The sequence below is a fragment of the Pseudophryne corroboree genome, chromosome 1, assembly GCF_028390025.1.
Source record: "Pseudophryne corroboree isolate aPseCor3 chromosome 1, aPseCor3.hap2, whole genome shotgun sequence".
Lineage (NCBI taxonomy): Eukaryota > Metazoa > Chordata > Amphibia > Anura > Myobatrachidae > Pseudophryne > Pseudophryne corroboree.
Window position 1 is genome coordinate 50,161,990 of NC_086444.1, and position 14,524 is coordinate 50,176,513.

The following is a 14,524-nucleotide window of genomic DNA, read 5'->3' on the forward strand; positions in this document are numbered from 1 at the left end:
ATATCTACGCTTTCGCCCGACTCTGCGCAGCCTGCAAATCTATCGGCTCGCCTTCTGACAACTTTCCTACGTGCGAACGCCCCATTACAGTCCAGTTACGCCCCATCAGATGAAGACAACAAATGCTGAAGACTCTGCATCGCCAATACCTGCGTAGATCAGCGCATCGCCAATACCTGCGTACATACGTGCATTCCGCCGCTTTACATATATTGTATCTGGATAACGTGCCTATTAGACACAGAGTTACAGTGAAAAGGTGACAGCCTCCTGTATAAAGCTTGCCGTAACCAGGCAGGTGTATTTGAGAAATGCTCTTTATAGCGGCACCGCGGGGAGAAGAGTGGAAAAATAACAGAAAACAAAAGCAAAACCTCCAACGTTACCTGCATTGTAATGCGGCTAAATACATCAGGAAAATGAATGCTGGCCTGCTGAGATTTCCCGAGCTGCTAAGAGGGCTCTGATAGATTGCCTGTTACCAGCCAAATCATCTGGGGCCTTAATCACAGCATACCACAGACGTCTGGGCACGCGCTGCTGCTTGCAGGACTTACAGTGCAAGACAAGGGCAGTGCCGAAGCACAATACACAATAAACAGACTTAAGGTGGTAGAGCAGCAACACCGCCACTCACTTTACTAAATTACAGGTCTTTAGTGTTTTCTGAGGCCACGGGAGAGGTAGAAGCAAACGGTGTGCGACATGGATGATGTGTGGGTTATGTGAATGCAAATAACCAGGGGAGCTAGTCTGCAGCGCTATATCACCTGGTAATTATGTCCCTGCTGAGCCATGCGCTATGTAATAACACTGCACGTCAGACACCCCAGGTCAGCCAGGTGACTAGAACATAACAATACAGGTAATTTACAGACTCGCTAAGCTTCTATACTGCTCTCTGCGCCCACTTGTCCGTCAGGGGTGTTTTAAGGTGTATCCCCCAATTCTAGGCAGTCATATAAAGAGACACAACTACACTTTATAATTTATAAATACATTATTTGTCATTCTATTATTCTGTTGTGCTCCAGATCAGAAGAGACCTGATATCATTTCAGAATATGAATCTTCCAGCCACTTTGTTACACGGAGACCCCAATCACTGCCGGCCACCCCGTTACACGGAGACCCCAACCACTGCCGGCCACCCCGTTACACAGAGCCCCAACCACTGCCCGCCACCCTGTTACACGGAGACTCCAACCACTGCCCGCCATCCCGTTACACGGAGACCCCAACCACTGCCCGCCACCCCGTTACACGGAGACCCCAACCACTGCCAGCCAGCCCGTTACACGGAGACCCCAACCACTGCCAGCCACCCCGTTACAGAGACCCCAAGCACTGCCAGCCACCCTGTTACACAGAGACCCCAACCACTGCCAGCCACCCCGTTACACGGAGACCCCAACCACTAACAGTCACCCCGTTACACGGAGACTGCAGATACTGCCTGCTCCATATGTACGGAGACCCCAACCACTGCCAGCCACCCCGTTACACGGAGACCCCAACCACTAACAGTCACCCCGTTACACGGAGACTGCAGATACTGCCTGCTCCATATGTACGGAGACCCAACCACTGCCAGCCACCCTGTTACACGGAGACCCCAACCACTGCCAGCCACCCCGTTACACGGAGACCCCAACCACTGCCAGCCACCCTGTTACACGGAGACCCCAACCACTGCCGGCCACCCCGTTACACGGAGACCCCAACCACTGCCCGCCACCCCGTTACACGGAGACTGCAGATACTGCATGCTCCATATGTACGGAGACCCTACCACTCACCCTCACAACTTGCCATGCAGACTGCTGCCAAGTGCAGACACAACATCCACTGTCAGAAGACAGTGGCCCACTCCATCACATCCACACTTGCTGGTCTTGCTGCCAGGGATGACCTGTAGGCTGCAATCGACCACTTGTGTAACACTGACTTAGAGGTCCTGTCTCCAAACTGACGGAGTCTTAAGCGTCACGGTTTTTAATTCAATTATTCTGCCTGTTCCTCCCCATGGAGAGCTGCATATGGAGCATGCTAAACAAGGCTGCACTCTGATGCTCCCCTCCTGCAGTCACCACTATCATCGCCCATTACAGGCTGCAGAACCGTGCCATGTGCAGGAGGCAGGGAGATGCGGACAGGTCACCACTGTAGTATATGGGGCATACTTCTTATCAAACGGCCTCAACTGGGTGAACGGTTGGAAACAAGAGAATTATTATTTTATTATTTTTTAATTTTGTTAAATTACCACTTTAATAACAAAATATCCCCCTGGGCCTCTTTAGGAATGATTAGTGACAATGTCTGCCTTATACTTCTATCTATGCAGGTCTGAGTGAGACAGGACACTGGACCCTATCCAGTAAGAATTGCAAATTCTCCATAAAAGCAGAATTTGCAATCCTTTGAGTCACCTATCGCAGGGCAAGGCCGCCCAGCATGCTAACCGACCCCTGGCTGCGCTGGCAGGAGGGCCGCCGCCATCTTTTTGATCAGAGCGGCTACATGTTGCATCACGCCGCCGCCCTGATCACGCACATGCCATGCCCCCCGTTTGCACCACTGCGCCCCCGTTTCCCTGATGCTGCCCCTGTAACGCTCCGTCTACGCCTAGGAAACGGAGCTTTGCCACGCCCTCCCGCCCAGCGAATGCCTCTGCCTGTCAATCAGGCAGGGGTGTTCGCATTTATTGCGGGTCACCCGCAGTAAATGCGGGGCGCACATGCAGGATTGGTCCATAGCATGCACCCGCATCATCATTGTAATTTTTGCGGTTGGATTGCAAATTGAATTGGAGCCGGGGGGAGAGGGTGCCGGCTCCGGTTCTGCATAATAAATTATGCAGTCATCGGCCGCCAGCGTGAGTGCGGGAACCGGGGGAGGGGCGGGCGCTGATATTTTATAATAAATTATGCTTTGATACATGAGTGAGTCCCTGTCTCTGTGTAGGGGGGAGGGGGGGGGGGATGGTTATGGTGGTGCCTATGCTGCCAGTATGGAGGGGGAAAATGATCATGGTGTCTGCATGCTGATATATTGGGGGAGGGGTATGTGATTTTGGTGCATCAGTCTATGTGGGGGAGGGGGGGTCTTGGTGCATCAGCCTATGTGGGGGAGGGGGGGACATGGTGCATCAGTCTATGTGGGAGAGGGGGGGGCGTGGTGCATCAGTCTATGTGGGAGAGGGGGGGGGGGGCGTGGTGCATCAGCCTATGTGGGGGAGGGGGGGACGTGGTGCATCAGTCTATGTGGGGGAGGGGGGACCGTGGTGCATCAGCCTATGTGGGGGAGGGGGGGGGGACGTGGTGCATCAGTCTATGAGGGAGAGGGGGGGCGTGGTGCATCAGTCTATGTGGGAGAGGGGGGGGCGTGGTGCATCAGTCTGTGTGAGGGAGGGGGGGGGGTCGTGGTGCATCAGTCTATGTGGGGGAGGGGGGGTCGTGGTGCATCAGTCTATGTGGGGGAGGGGGGGGTCGTGGTTCATCAGTCTATGTGGGGGATGGGGGGTCGTGGTGCACCAGTCTATGTGGGGGAAGGGGGGTCGTGGTGCATCAGTCTATGTGGGGGAGGGGGGGTCATGGTGCATCAGTCTATGTGTGGGAGGGGGGGTCGTGGTGCATCAGTCTATGTGGGAGAAGGGGTGTCGTGGTGCATCAGTCTATGTGGGGGAGGGGGGGTCGTGGTGCATCAGTCTATGTGGGGTAGGGGGGGTCGTGGTGCATCAGTCTATGTGGGGTAGGGGGGGTCGTGGTGCATCAGTCTATGTGGGGGAGGGGGGGTCGTGGTGCATCAGTCTATGTGGGGTAGGGGGGGTCGTGGTGCATCAGTCTATGTGGGGTAGGGGGGGTCGTGGTGCATCAGTCTATGTGGGGGAACCTATACACAAATTATTTGGAAACCCCCCTTTCAAAGTCCTGCGTTTGCCACTGAGACTGGCTAGGCCTACTATGTATGGCTTTGTTTTTCCCATTGTGTTTTATTGGTTCTGGAGCAATGAGAATGCAGGGTGTAAATGACGTCACAGCGGGACACGGAATATAATTCTACACTTAAATGGAAACAATCACTACAAAGTGATAAGAAAAAGAGGGAACAACCTGTACTTAATGTAAACACACGTTATGTATATCTTATATCATGGCTTAGCAAATTCCGGTCGCCAGGCCGCCATGGTGTCTAAGATTTTAGTCGAGAATTTTCTGTGCTGGGACTTCTAGTTGTAAGATTTGTTGGTGTTTTCGCTTTGTGTTTTTTTTGTTAATCCTAGATTTGTTTGCTGTTTGCTTTATTTTATTTATTTATGTTTGTGCATGTGCTAACCTCGCGTCTGACAGCAAACGGTCTCCAACACGTATGCAGAATCGGAGCCGGGATGTGCGTCACATGACCATCGGGTTCCACTGCTAGGGAGACGGGACAGACTGGCCAGGAGTGGGTTAGGTATAGGAGCATTGGGGGGACAAGAAGCAGTCAGAGGGGAGGAGGTACATTTCTTTATACATTGCTCGGTCAGTATACATACTCGGAAACGGGCAGCACGGGCGGTGTAATGGTTAGCATTACTGCCTCACAGCACTGAGGTCATGGGTTCGATTCCCACCGCAGCCCTAACTGTGTGGAGTTTGTATATTCTCCCCGTGCCTGCCTGGTTTCCCTCCGGGTACTCCGGTTTCCTCCCACACTCCAAAAATATACTGGTATGTGAACTGGCTCCCAACGAAAAATGAGTCTAGTGTGTAAGTGTGTGTCCATGTGCAGACTAGATGGGGCCGGGTGGTTCTTATCTGCCGTTACATTCTATGTTTCTATGTAACCCTCTCATCTCTTATACACAGGTCTCTGCTGTTTCTGTATACAGCGGTGTTCATAAACTGGCAATCTGCAGTTACAGCGCAGCCACATGCACCAGCTGCATGAGCCCACAGGGCAGCCGAGACTATGACTTGTGTTATGTACAGATGTAGGCATGCTCATCTTACTGCGATGCAGCACGCTACATGGCGTAGCAGATGGCGATCACTTTTATTTCCTTTAGGAATTAAAGAAGCCTTAGCCGGCTGCGAATAGTCGCAGCAAGCCGCGTTGCAGCATGCCGCATCGCAGCAAAGATGAGCATGGCTACATCTGTATAAGCACCCCGTTTGGGCATCCTTAAATACAAACACCAAAAATAGGTTCGTGATTATACTTGTTCTGTTCTTCTATCTGCTTTTCCTGTGCAAGCTGTAATATATTTCGGTTTAGGATCGATGGTAGAGCCAACTTTTTGGTGCCCTGTGCCAGAGAGAGAAATGCAAGGGCAGATAGCTCAATGAATAGAGTGTCTGACTGCAATGCAACAGGCGATGGGTTTGAATCCCAGGTATGTCAGCATCTTGAAATGTGATAAAGGACAGTGTGGCTGAATAACACAGAAACCTCAAGTTGAGCTCATGAATGTTGTATAGGTATATTAGCGACAGGAGGGGTCAGGGTAGGAGACAGGGGCGGTCAGGAGAGGATGGGCGTCAAAAAGGGGAGAAGCTGAAAGTGAAAGTAATTAATACAGATTGACACGTGCCGCCAACAGAGCCCCCTACCCTGCAGCGCTATGTGCGATGCCCCCTTCGCACACACCTACTTACGTCCCTGATTGATGGTCGGGCTCCAAAACTTTTAGGCTGGCTCCGAGGTTTTACAAAAACGAGTTGACCCCTGTCTTGTCTTACATGACCACAGTCCGCACCCCATTGCAATGATAAACAGTTTGCCATGAAATTACAAAAATGTACGTTTGAAACATAGGGGGTAATTCCAAGTTGATCGCAGCAGGAAATTTTTTAGCAGTTGGGTAAAACCATGTGCACTGCAGGGGGGGCAGATATAACATTTGCAGAGAGAGAGTTAGATTTGGGTGGGTTATTTTGTTTCTGTCCAGGGTAAATACTGGCTGCTCTATTTTTACACTGCAAATTAGATTGCAGACTGAACTCACCCCACCCAAATCTCTCTCTCTCTGCACATGTTATATCTCCCCCCCCCCCCCCCCCCTGCAGTGCACATGGTTTTGCCCAACTGCTAACAAAATTCCTGCTGTGATCAACTTGGAATTACCCCCATAATTAGTAACAAAATGTTTCAAACTGTCTAATAGATGAGTAATGACATCGTTTCACTTCTATTTACAAAACACCTTTAACCATTAAAGCTTTATAAGGAATAAGGTAGGGCGGCTGCACACTACACACACGTATCTTAACTGTCCCCTTGACGTTCTGATATTATTATACAGTTTATTTATTACCAGTTGTTTATATAGCGCACACATATTCCTCAGCGCTTTACAAAGAATACTCGGCCATTCACATCAGTCTCTGCCCCAGTGGAGCTTACAATCTATTTTGTCTACCCCCAATCTGCTCACTACAGTTCTCTCTTATGCAAACTCATGTATGTTTTTGATGGGATCCGGACTGAAAGTCGACAGTAACTAGGTCGACAATGTCTAGGTCGACCACTATTGGTCGACAGTAACTAGGTCGACAGGGTGTCTAGGTCGACAGGGTCTTTAGGTCGACATGTTCTAGGTCGACAGGTCAAAAGGTCGACATGAGTTTTTCACAATTTTTTTCTTTTTTTGAACCTTTTCATACTTAACGATCCACGTGGACTACGATTGGAACGGTAATCTGTGCCGAGCAAAGCGGTAGCGGAGCGAAGGCACCATGCCCGAAGCGATGGGACGCGGTGCACTAATTGGGGTTCCCGGTCACTCTACGAAGAAAGCGACACCAAAATAACATTAAAAACTCATGTCGACCTTTTGACCTGTCGACCTAGAACATGTCGACCTAAAGACCCTGTCGACCTAGACACCCTGTCGACCTAGTTACCGTCGACCAATAGTGGTCAACCTAGACATTGTCGACTTTCAATACCACACCCGTTTTTGATGTAATGATTTGCTTGTAATTGGCATTGCATGTGTGGGGAAGTTGTTCAGTGAAACAGTTTATTACTGCATGCTGTCTGGTGTTTACATCCTTTGACCATTTGGCCATTGTGGACAGGTGTACTATGGCCCTCATTCCAAGTTGTTCGCTCGCTAGCTGCTTTTAGCAGCTTTGCACACACTAAGCCGCCGCCTACTGGGAGTGAATCTTAGCTTATCAGAATTGCGAACGCAAGATTAGCAGAATTGTGAATAGAAATTTCTTTGCAGTTTCTGAGTAGCTCGAGACTTATGGGCCCTACTCACTGGCCGAGGTGCCCGACGGCCGATACGGCCGACGAGCGACCCGGCGGCGGGGGGGGCAGTGACGGGGGGAGTGAAGCTTCTTCACTCCCCCCGTCACCCGGCTCCATAGACGTGCAGGCAAATATGGACGAGATCGTCCATATTGGCCTGCATGCACAGCCGACAGGAGACCAGCGATGAACGAGCGCGGGGACGCGCATCGTTCATCGCTTAAGTCTCCACACTGAAAGATATGAACGAGATCTCGTTCATTTATGAACGAGATCGTTCATATCTTTCAAAATATCGGCCAGTGTGTAGGGCCCATTACTCTGCCACTGCGATCAGTTCAGTCAGTTTCGTTCCAGGTTTGACGTCACAAACACACCCAGCGTTCGTCCAGACACTCCCCCGTTTCTCCAGCCACTTCCGCGTTTTTCCAAGAAACGGCAGCGTTTTTCCGCACACTCCCATAAAACGGCCAGTTTCCGCCCAGAAACACCCACTTCCTGTCAATCACACTCCGATCACCAGAACGAAGAAATTTCTTCGTTAAGCCGTGAGTAAAATACCAAACTTCTTAGCAAATTTACTTGGCGCAGGCGCAGTGCGAACATTGCGCATGCGCAGTTTGCGGAAAATCGCTGCGATGCGAAGAAAAATAACGAGCGAACAACTCGGAATGAGGGCCTATATGTTTACATTTAGTGAGGTGTAGTCGTGGTGTAAAAGACAGAGTGTGATTCCTGATTAGTGAAGAAAACAAAAAAAAAAAACACTGAACAACATCACCAAACAGGTAATTTCAACTTTAAAGTTGACATTTATTTTGTACTGTCTGGACATGGCTACTAATAACAGATGCACTGACAAAATTCTTAAAGCTATGTGTGCAAATGCTAGGAGCTTAGGAGACAAAATTCCAGAGCTAATTGCGATAATGACAAGGGATAACCTGGATATTGTCGCAATTACTGAGTCATGGTGCAATGAGTATCATGACTGGGACATAGCTATATCAGGATACAATTTATTTAGAAAGGATAGAATGGGAAGAATAGGAGGAGGGGTAGCAATGTATGTGGAAAAAAAGCATCAATGCTACTTTAATACAAAATGTTGAGGACAAAACTGAGGCCCTTTGGGTCACCACAGAAACCGGGGAGAAGGACATTATTCGCATTGGGGTGATCTATAAACCACCAGGCCAGGGGCAGGATTTGGACAGGAACCTATTGTTGGACATCTCTAAAATGGCTTTAAAGGGAGAAGTCATAATCATGGGAGACTTTAATTTACCTGATGTAAATTTGGAGGGGTCTTTTGCAAGTTCAGCTACAAGTGGCAAATTTCTAAATTCCTTACAGGGAGCATCTCTCAAGCAATTGGTGAGGGAGCCCACTCGCAAAGACTCAATATTAGATTTAATTCTTACAAATGCTGACAGGATATCAGACATATATGTGGGTGAGCACCTGGGATCCAGTGATCATCAAGCAGTATGGTTTAGTATAAAGACAGGATCCAACTCCGGTCACACAAAAACAAAGGTGTTGGATTTTAGAAATGCTGACTTTGCAAAAATGGGGAGATGTTTAAGTGATTCATTGGCGAACTGGAGGAACTTGGAAGGGGTGCAGGAGAGGTGGGAAAAACTGAAAAATGCAATACTAAGGGCAACAGACCTTTGTATCAAAAGGGTGAGGAAAAGCACCAGGAAAAGGAAGCCAGTGTGGTTCACAAAAGAAGTATCAACTAGTGTGAAAGCAAAAAAGATGGCTTTTAGGAAATACAAACAGACTCAAAATAATAATGACAAAGAGGTGTATCTTGACAGACGGAAGGATGCTAAGAAAGTGATGAGACGTGCAAAGGCAGAAGCCGAGGAGAAAATGGCCCAGTCAGTAGATAAAGGGGGCAAAACTTTTTTTAAGTATATAAATGAAAGGAGAAAATCAAATGGAGGAATAATAAGACTTAAGACAGACTAGGGTATTCAATTATCCGCAAATTTGCGGCAATTTTTCGCCCGAAAATTTTTCGCGGCAATCGGCCGAAAATTGCCGCGAAAACGCTCCATTTTTCGACCTATTCAATTCCGACCGGGTTTCACGTGAAAATTCTTGCAGTGAAAAGTGCAGGTGAAAATGGGGAAATCAGCCTGTACCCCAAAAAATGCTAAACTAACATAGGAAAACAGAAGAGAAGTGTGTTAGAGATCACATTAGAGAGTTTTTGGGGACTTAAATTGTGTGAAATGGCGGTTATATGCATTTTTTAAAAAATGCAAAAAAATGATAGAAAGCAAGTTTTTTTGAGCAAAATAAATGCTCTCACTAAATTTGGGGTACATGAAAATGGGTATAAGTATATATTTGGGTCATTTTAGGGTACTTTTAAAAAAAGTGGAAACAGACCGATTACTCCCATCTGCAAGCCTAAAAAACACCTGTCCCACTCATAAAGCACCCCAATATACCTGTCCCATACCTTGAACCCCAATTTCCATCACTTTTTACTTTTTCACCCCAAAAATGACATGTCATTATTGGCCAATTAAAAATAATTAAAAACTTCAACGTGCCTAATTAGTCATAAAGGGGGGTGTCCCAGGAGTTCTGTACCATATCCAAACATTTTTACCTTAAAATAGTGACTTTTCCCAACTTTTCACCTGCTTCAGAGAAGGTGAAGTGAAATTAGTGAAAACATGATCACCGATAAATTTTCCAGGATAATTGAATAGGCTGTAATTGCATTTCACGTGAAAAGTCCGGTTTTTCACCCGAAAACCGGACTTTTCACGTGAAAAGTCCGTTATCACTGCTAATTGAATATGGCCCAGAGAGTGAGAATTTGGTGGAGGGAGACAAGGCAATTGCAGATCACCTAAATCATTATTTTTGCTCAGTATTTACTACAGAAGGAGAAGGGAAGGGGCCAGAGTTAAGTTGCAAGGACATTCATAAAAATAAGGTACATGAAAATACATTTACAGAGGAGAAGGTCCTAGCAGAACTTTCAAAACTAAAAGTGGATAAATCAATGGGGCCAGATGGGATACACCCAAGGATACTAAAAGAGCTAAAAGATGTGCTGGTGGCACCATTAACAGAATTATTTAACCAGTCACTAAATACAGGTGCCATTCCAGAGGACTGGAAAAGAGCAAATGTAGTTCCACTGTACAAAAGTGGAAGCAAGGAAGAAGCAAGTAACTACAGACCAGTAAGCCTTACATCAGTAGTAGGGAAAGTAATGGAAAAACTACTAAAAGAAAGAGTTGTGGAATATCTTAAAGCAAACAACTTACAGGATCCAAAACAGCATGGATTTACTGGTGGGAGATCATGCCAAACAAATCTTATTGACTTTTTTGACTCTGTGATGAAAATAATAGATCAAGGGGGAGCTGTAGATGTAGCATATCTAGACTTTAGTAAGGCATTTGACACTGTCCCACATCGCAGACTGATAAATATGTTACCACGTGTCCACATTCACGCTAGGGTTCATTTTGTTGGAGCCAGTATATTTTTGGGTTGTGGAAGAAACCAGAGTCTGCGGAGGAAACCCACGCAAGCGCGGGGAGAATATAAAAACTCCACACAGTTAGAGCCATGGTGAGTATCGAACCCATGACCTGGGGAAAGGCTGCCTGGATAATCCAATTCACGATTAATCCAAAAATATATACAGTACCTATGGTATTGTATGTAGTGGGTAATGCGGACAGGGCTAGCGCTGTGATGCTACACTGGAATGTAGAATGCAGTACGCAGAGGTGCACGCTGGATATGAACACGTGCAGGATAGCAGGTCCTACTGTACAGCACTGTCCGTACTGTATTCATATACTGTAATATAGGGAGGATATAAGTTTTTAGCTGCCTGGTTAATCCGCCCCACTGTTAATATGATTCTGGATAATTGGCATTCCACTGTAGTAGTAATAATCATTATTATTTTCATACAGTATGCAGAATAGGTATGGCGGATTTCTATAACTGCAATAGGCGCAACTGTCTCACAACACAAGTAATGGTTACTAATTTGAATATTTAACATGCCCAGACACCAATGTAATATTAGGGTACTCTGGAGGGGTAATAATGTCTCATAAGCTTTACTTTGAAAAAGTTTGCTTTATACGTCCCATCAATGATCTGCAATGCAAAACTCTGGGCTAAGGGCCTGAGTCATACCTGACCGCTGCTGGTGTGCGTTCTTGCACAGCGGGCGATCAGGTACTAACTGCGCATGGGGTATGCACCGTAATGTGCACACGCGTCGGACAACAACAAAGGGCATCGCCGCTCAGCGACAGGATGGTGCGAAAAATCCGATCGCAAGGCCGTTTGTGGGTGGTAACTGACCATTTATTGGGAGTGTGTGGAAAAACGCAGGCGTGCCCAAGCGTTTTCAGGGAGGGTGTCTGACGTCAGCTTCGACCCTGATCAGCCTTTTCTCATTGCACTGGAGGAGTAAGTCCTGGGATGCGCACACACTGCACACAGTGCATTTTTGCAGCTCAGCGTACACATGGGATCGCACACTTGCACGGCGAATGTACACTCCCTCTGGGGGCGGCGACTATCTGAACGCAGGACAGCAAAGTTAGCAGCCCAGCGATCAGATCTGAGTCACCTCTTAAGTCGATACATGAGCTTTGCAAATTTGAAATTTGCAAACCCACAATCGAGAATAATCATCTTTGTCGCTCTTTTAGCGCAGTATGCCTTATGTCACATATGCACTATTGTGAGCAAGAGGTCTGAATAATAAAAGCAGCTCAATGAATGTCGGAATCCATACATACTTCACCAGACTGGCGCAAGATAGTGCGTTTGCTAATGGCATGCGAGGGGCTTTCACCCTTTGACAATAAAATAACCTACCACACTGAAGGAAATAATTACCATTTTGGAGTGTAAGCTTTTTGGGTCAGGAATCTCTGTGTCCGTGGTCTTCCTGCATCTGTACTTGTCCTTGCGCTGCTTTCTTCCAGTAGGGCACAGTGCTGTGTACACTATGTAGCACTACGTAGCTATACGGTGCTTGCAGGATTCATATCCATAGAGAAATAGGGAAATGAGACAGTGTACGGAGAGTATTTTGCAAATATGCAAAGGCTTCTGAGTATCATATATATATATATATACATATATATACTGATATTCTGACTTGTAGCAATATCTAATATATATATATATATATATATATATATATATATATATATATTTTCATTCTTCCCTGGATTTTAACTCCTTAAAACTCCATAAATGATAGCTATACTTACAATATTAAGGACCAGAATTTCACATGCATTCATTCTGTGCACATACATGGGGGCTGAGGGACCCCCTAATTGACTGTCTCATGTTATTTCACCTATAACCTAGCAATAATCAGAAATAAATACACATAGCACAGGATAACCAGTGTGAGTGAGGAATGAGGTGGGGTGATGGCCCAGTGACTTACAGCATGGTAAAAGTTACTGGTGGTAATACATGTGGCCCCCAGCTGGGCACCATATGGGACCCCTGGGCAGTCCTGCCCGTCACTCACCTGCCTCTTGTTCATCCTTCGTAGGTCCCCGAACAGATCCATGCCTAGGGTGCCCGCCTGGGATGGGGGTGCATGAGGTGAGAACCGGGGGAGAGGTGCCAGCTGCTGCCACCACTACAATACAGAGGCTGGCAGCCGTGGGAGGAGGGGCTTGTTGCCAGGATACCCACCCCGGCTCCCCCTGTTCCATGTGGTGCTCATTCATAGGCCGCTCGCAGAGCATGACGGGATCTGCAGTCCTCAGAGGGCGCGTTTAGTCCGGCGTTCCACGTGTACGGAGCCTGGCGAGGACTACATGTCCCGTCATGCTTTGCGCGGGTTTGTGGAGATAAAGAAAGCTCAGTCAGCTAGGAAGACCCTGCAGTAATGCTATATATATTACTTATTAGTTACTACTATATTACTATTACTACAGGTGCAACCCTAGCAGTATGGCACAGTTCCTGCAAATAAGCTGTAAAGAATAAAACAGTTTCTGCAGGTAAACTGTAAACATAGTACTGTTCCTGCAAATAAACTGTAAACGTGACAATGTTCCAGCAAATAAAACAAAAAAAAATACCGTTCCTGCAAAATGCAAATAGTAAAAATAACCCAATTCCTGTAAATAAACTGTAAACATGACACCGTTCCTGCAAATAAAGCTGTAAAAAAAAATACAGTTCCTGCAAATAGTAGAAAATAACCCACTTCCTGCAAATAAACTGTAAGCATGACACCGTTCCTGCAAATAAAACTGTAAAAAAAATTGTTTCCTGCAAATAGTAAAAAAATTGCACCGTTCCTGCAAATAAACTGTAAACATGACACAGTTCCTGCAAATGAAACTAAAAAAAATACAGTTCCTGCAAATAGTAAAAAATTTACACAGTTCCAGCAAATAAACTGTAAACGTGACACAGTTCCTGCAAATAAAACTGTAAAATGAATTCAATTTCTGCAAATAGTAATAAATGACACTGTTCCTGCAAATAAAGTGTAAACAAGACACCGTTCCTGCAAATAAAAACTGTAAAAAAATATACAGTTCCTGCAAATAGTAAAAAAAGACACCGTTCCTGCAGATAAAGCTGTAAAAAAATACAGTTCCTGCAAATAGTAAAAATAGTAAAAAATGACAGTTCCTGCAAATAAACTGTAAATGTAAATGTGACACCGTTCCCGCAATTAAACGTTAAAAAAAATACAGTTCCTGCAAATAATAAAAAAATTACACAGTTCCAGCATATAAACTGTAAACGTGACACCATTCCTGCAAATAAAACTAAAAAAAAAAAAAAAAAAAGACATTCTGCAAATAGTAAAAAATGACCCCGTTCCTGAAAATAAACTGCAAAAATGTCATAAAACATCTGGAAAACCCAAATAACACAGTGGATATTTGCTGAAAGCCTTACTTTTGTTTTTATGTAACAGAAGATAATGTTTCAACCAATTTTGAACGTTATACCTCCCACTATTTAAAGGTGGTATCGGTAAAATAATCCCATCCCTGAGCCAACTGCATACTATGGGCCTAAATCAGACCTGATCACTCGCTAGGGTTTTTTCCAGTCCTGTGTTCGCATAGTCGCCGCCTATAGGGGAGTGTATTTTTGCTTTGCAAGTGTGCGAACACTTGTGCAGCTGAGCGGTACAAAAAAGTTTTGTGTAGTTTCTGAGTTGCCCAGAACTTACTCAGCCGCTGCGATCACTTCAGACTGTCCGGGGCCTGAATTG

General features: G+C 46.2%; 1 protein-coding gene across 1 annotated transcript in view; it reads right to left on the reverse strand.

The window, feature by feature from the left end:
• SEC11C (SEC11 homolog C, signal peptidase complex subunit) overlaps positions 1 to 12,975 on the reverse strand; it is a 77,551-nt gene extending 64,576 nt beyond the window's left edge. Inside the window, exon 1 of the mRNA XM_063959377.1 lies at positions 12,806 to 12,975. Within this exon, the coding sequence (XP_063815447.1) occupies positions 12,806 to 12,847 (42 nt within the window). The 5' untranslated portion in view covers positions 12,848 to 12,975. The remainder of the gene's footprint in view (positions 1 to 12,805) is intronic.
• Between the last annotated feature and the right edge of the window lie 1,549 nt (positions 12,976 to 14,524).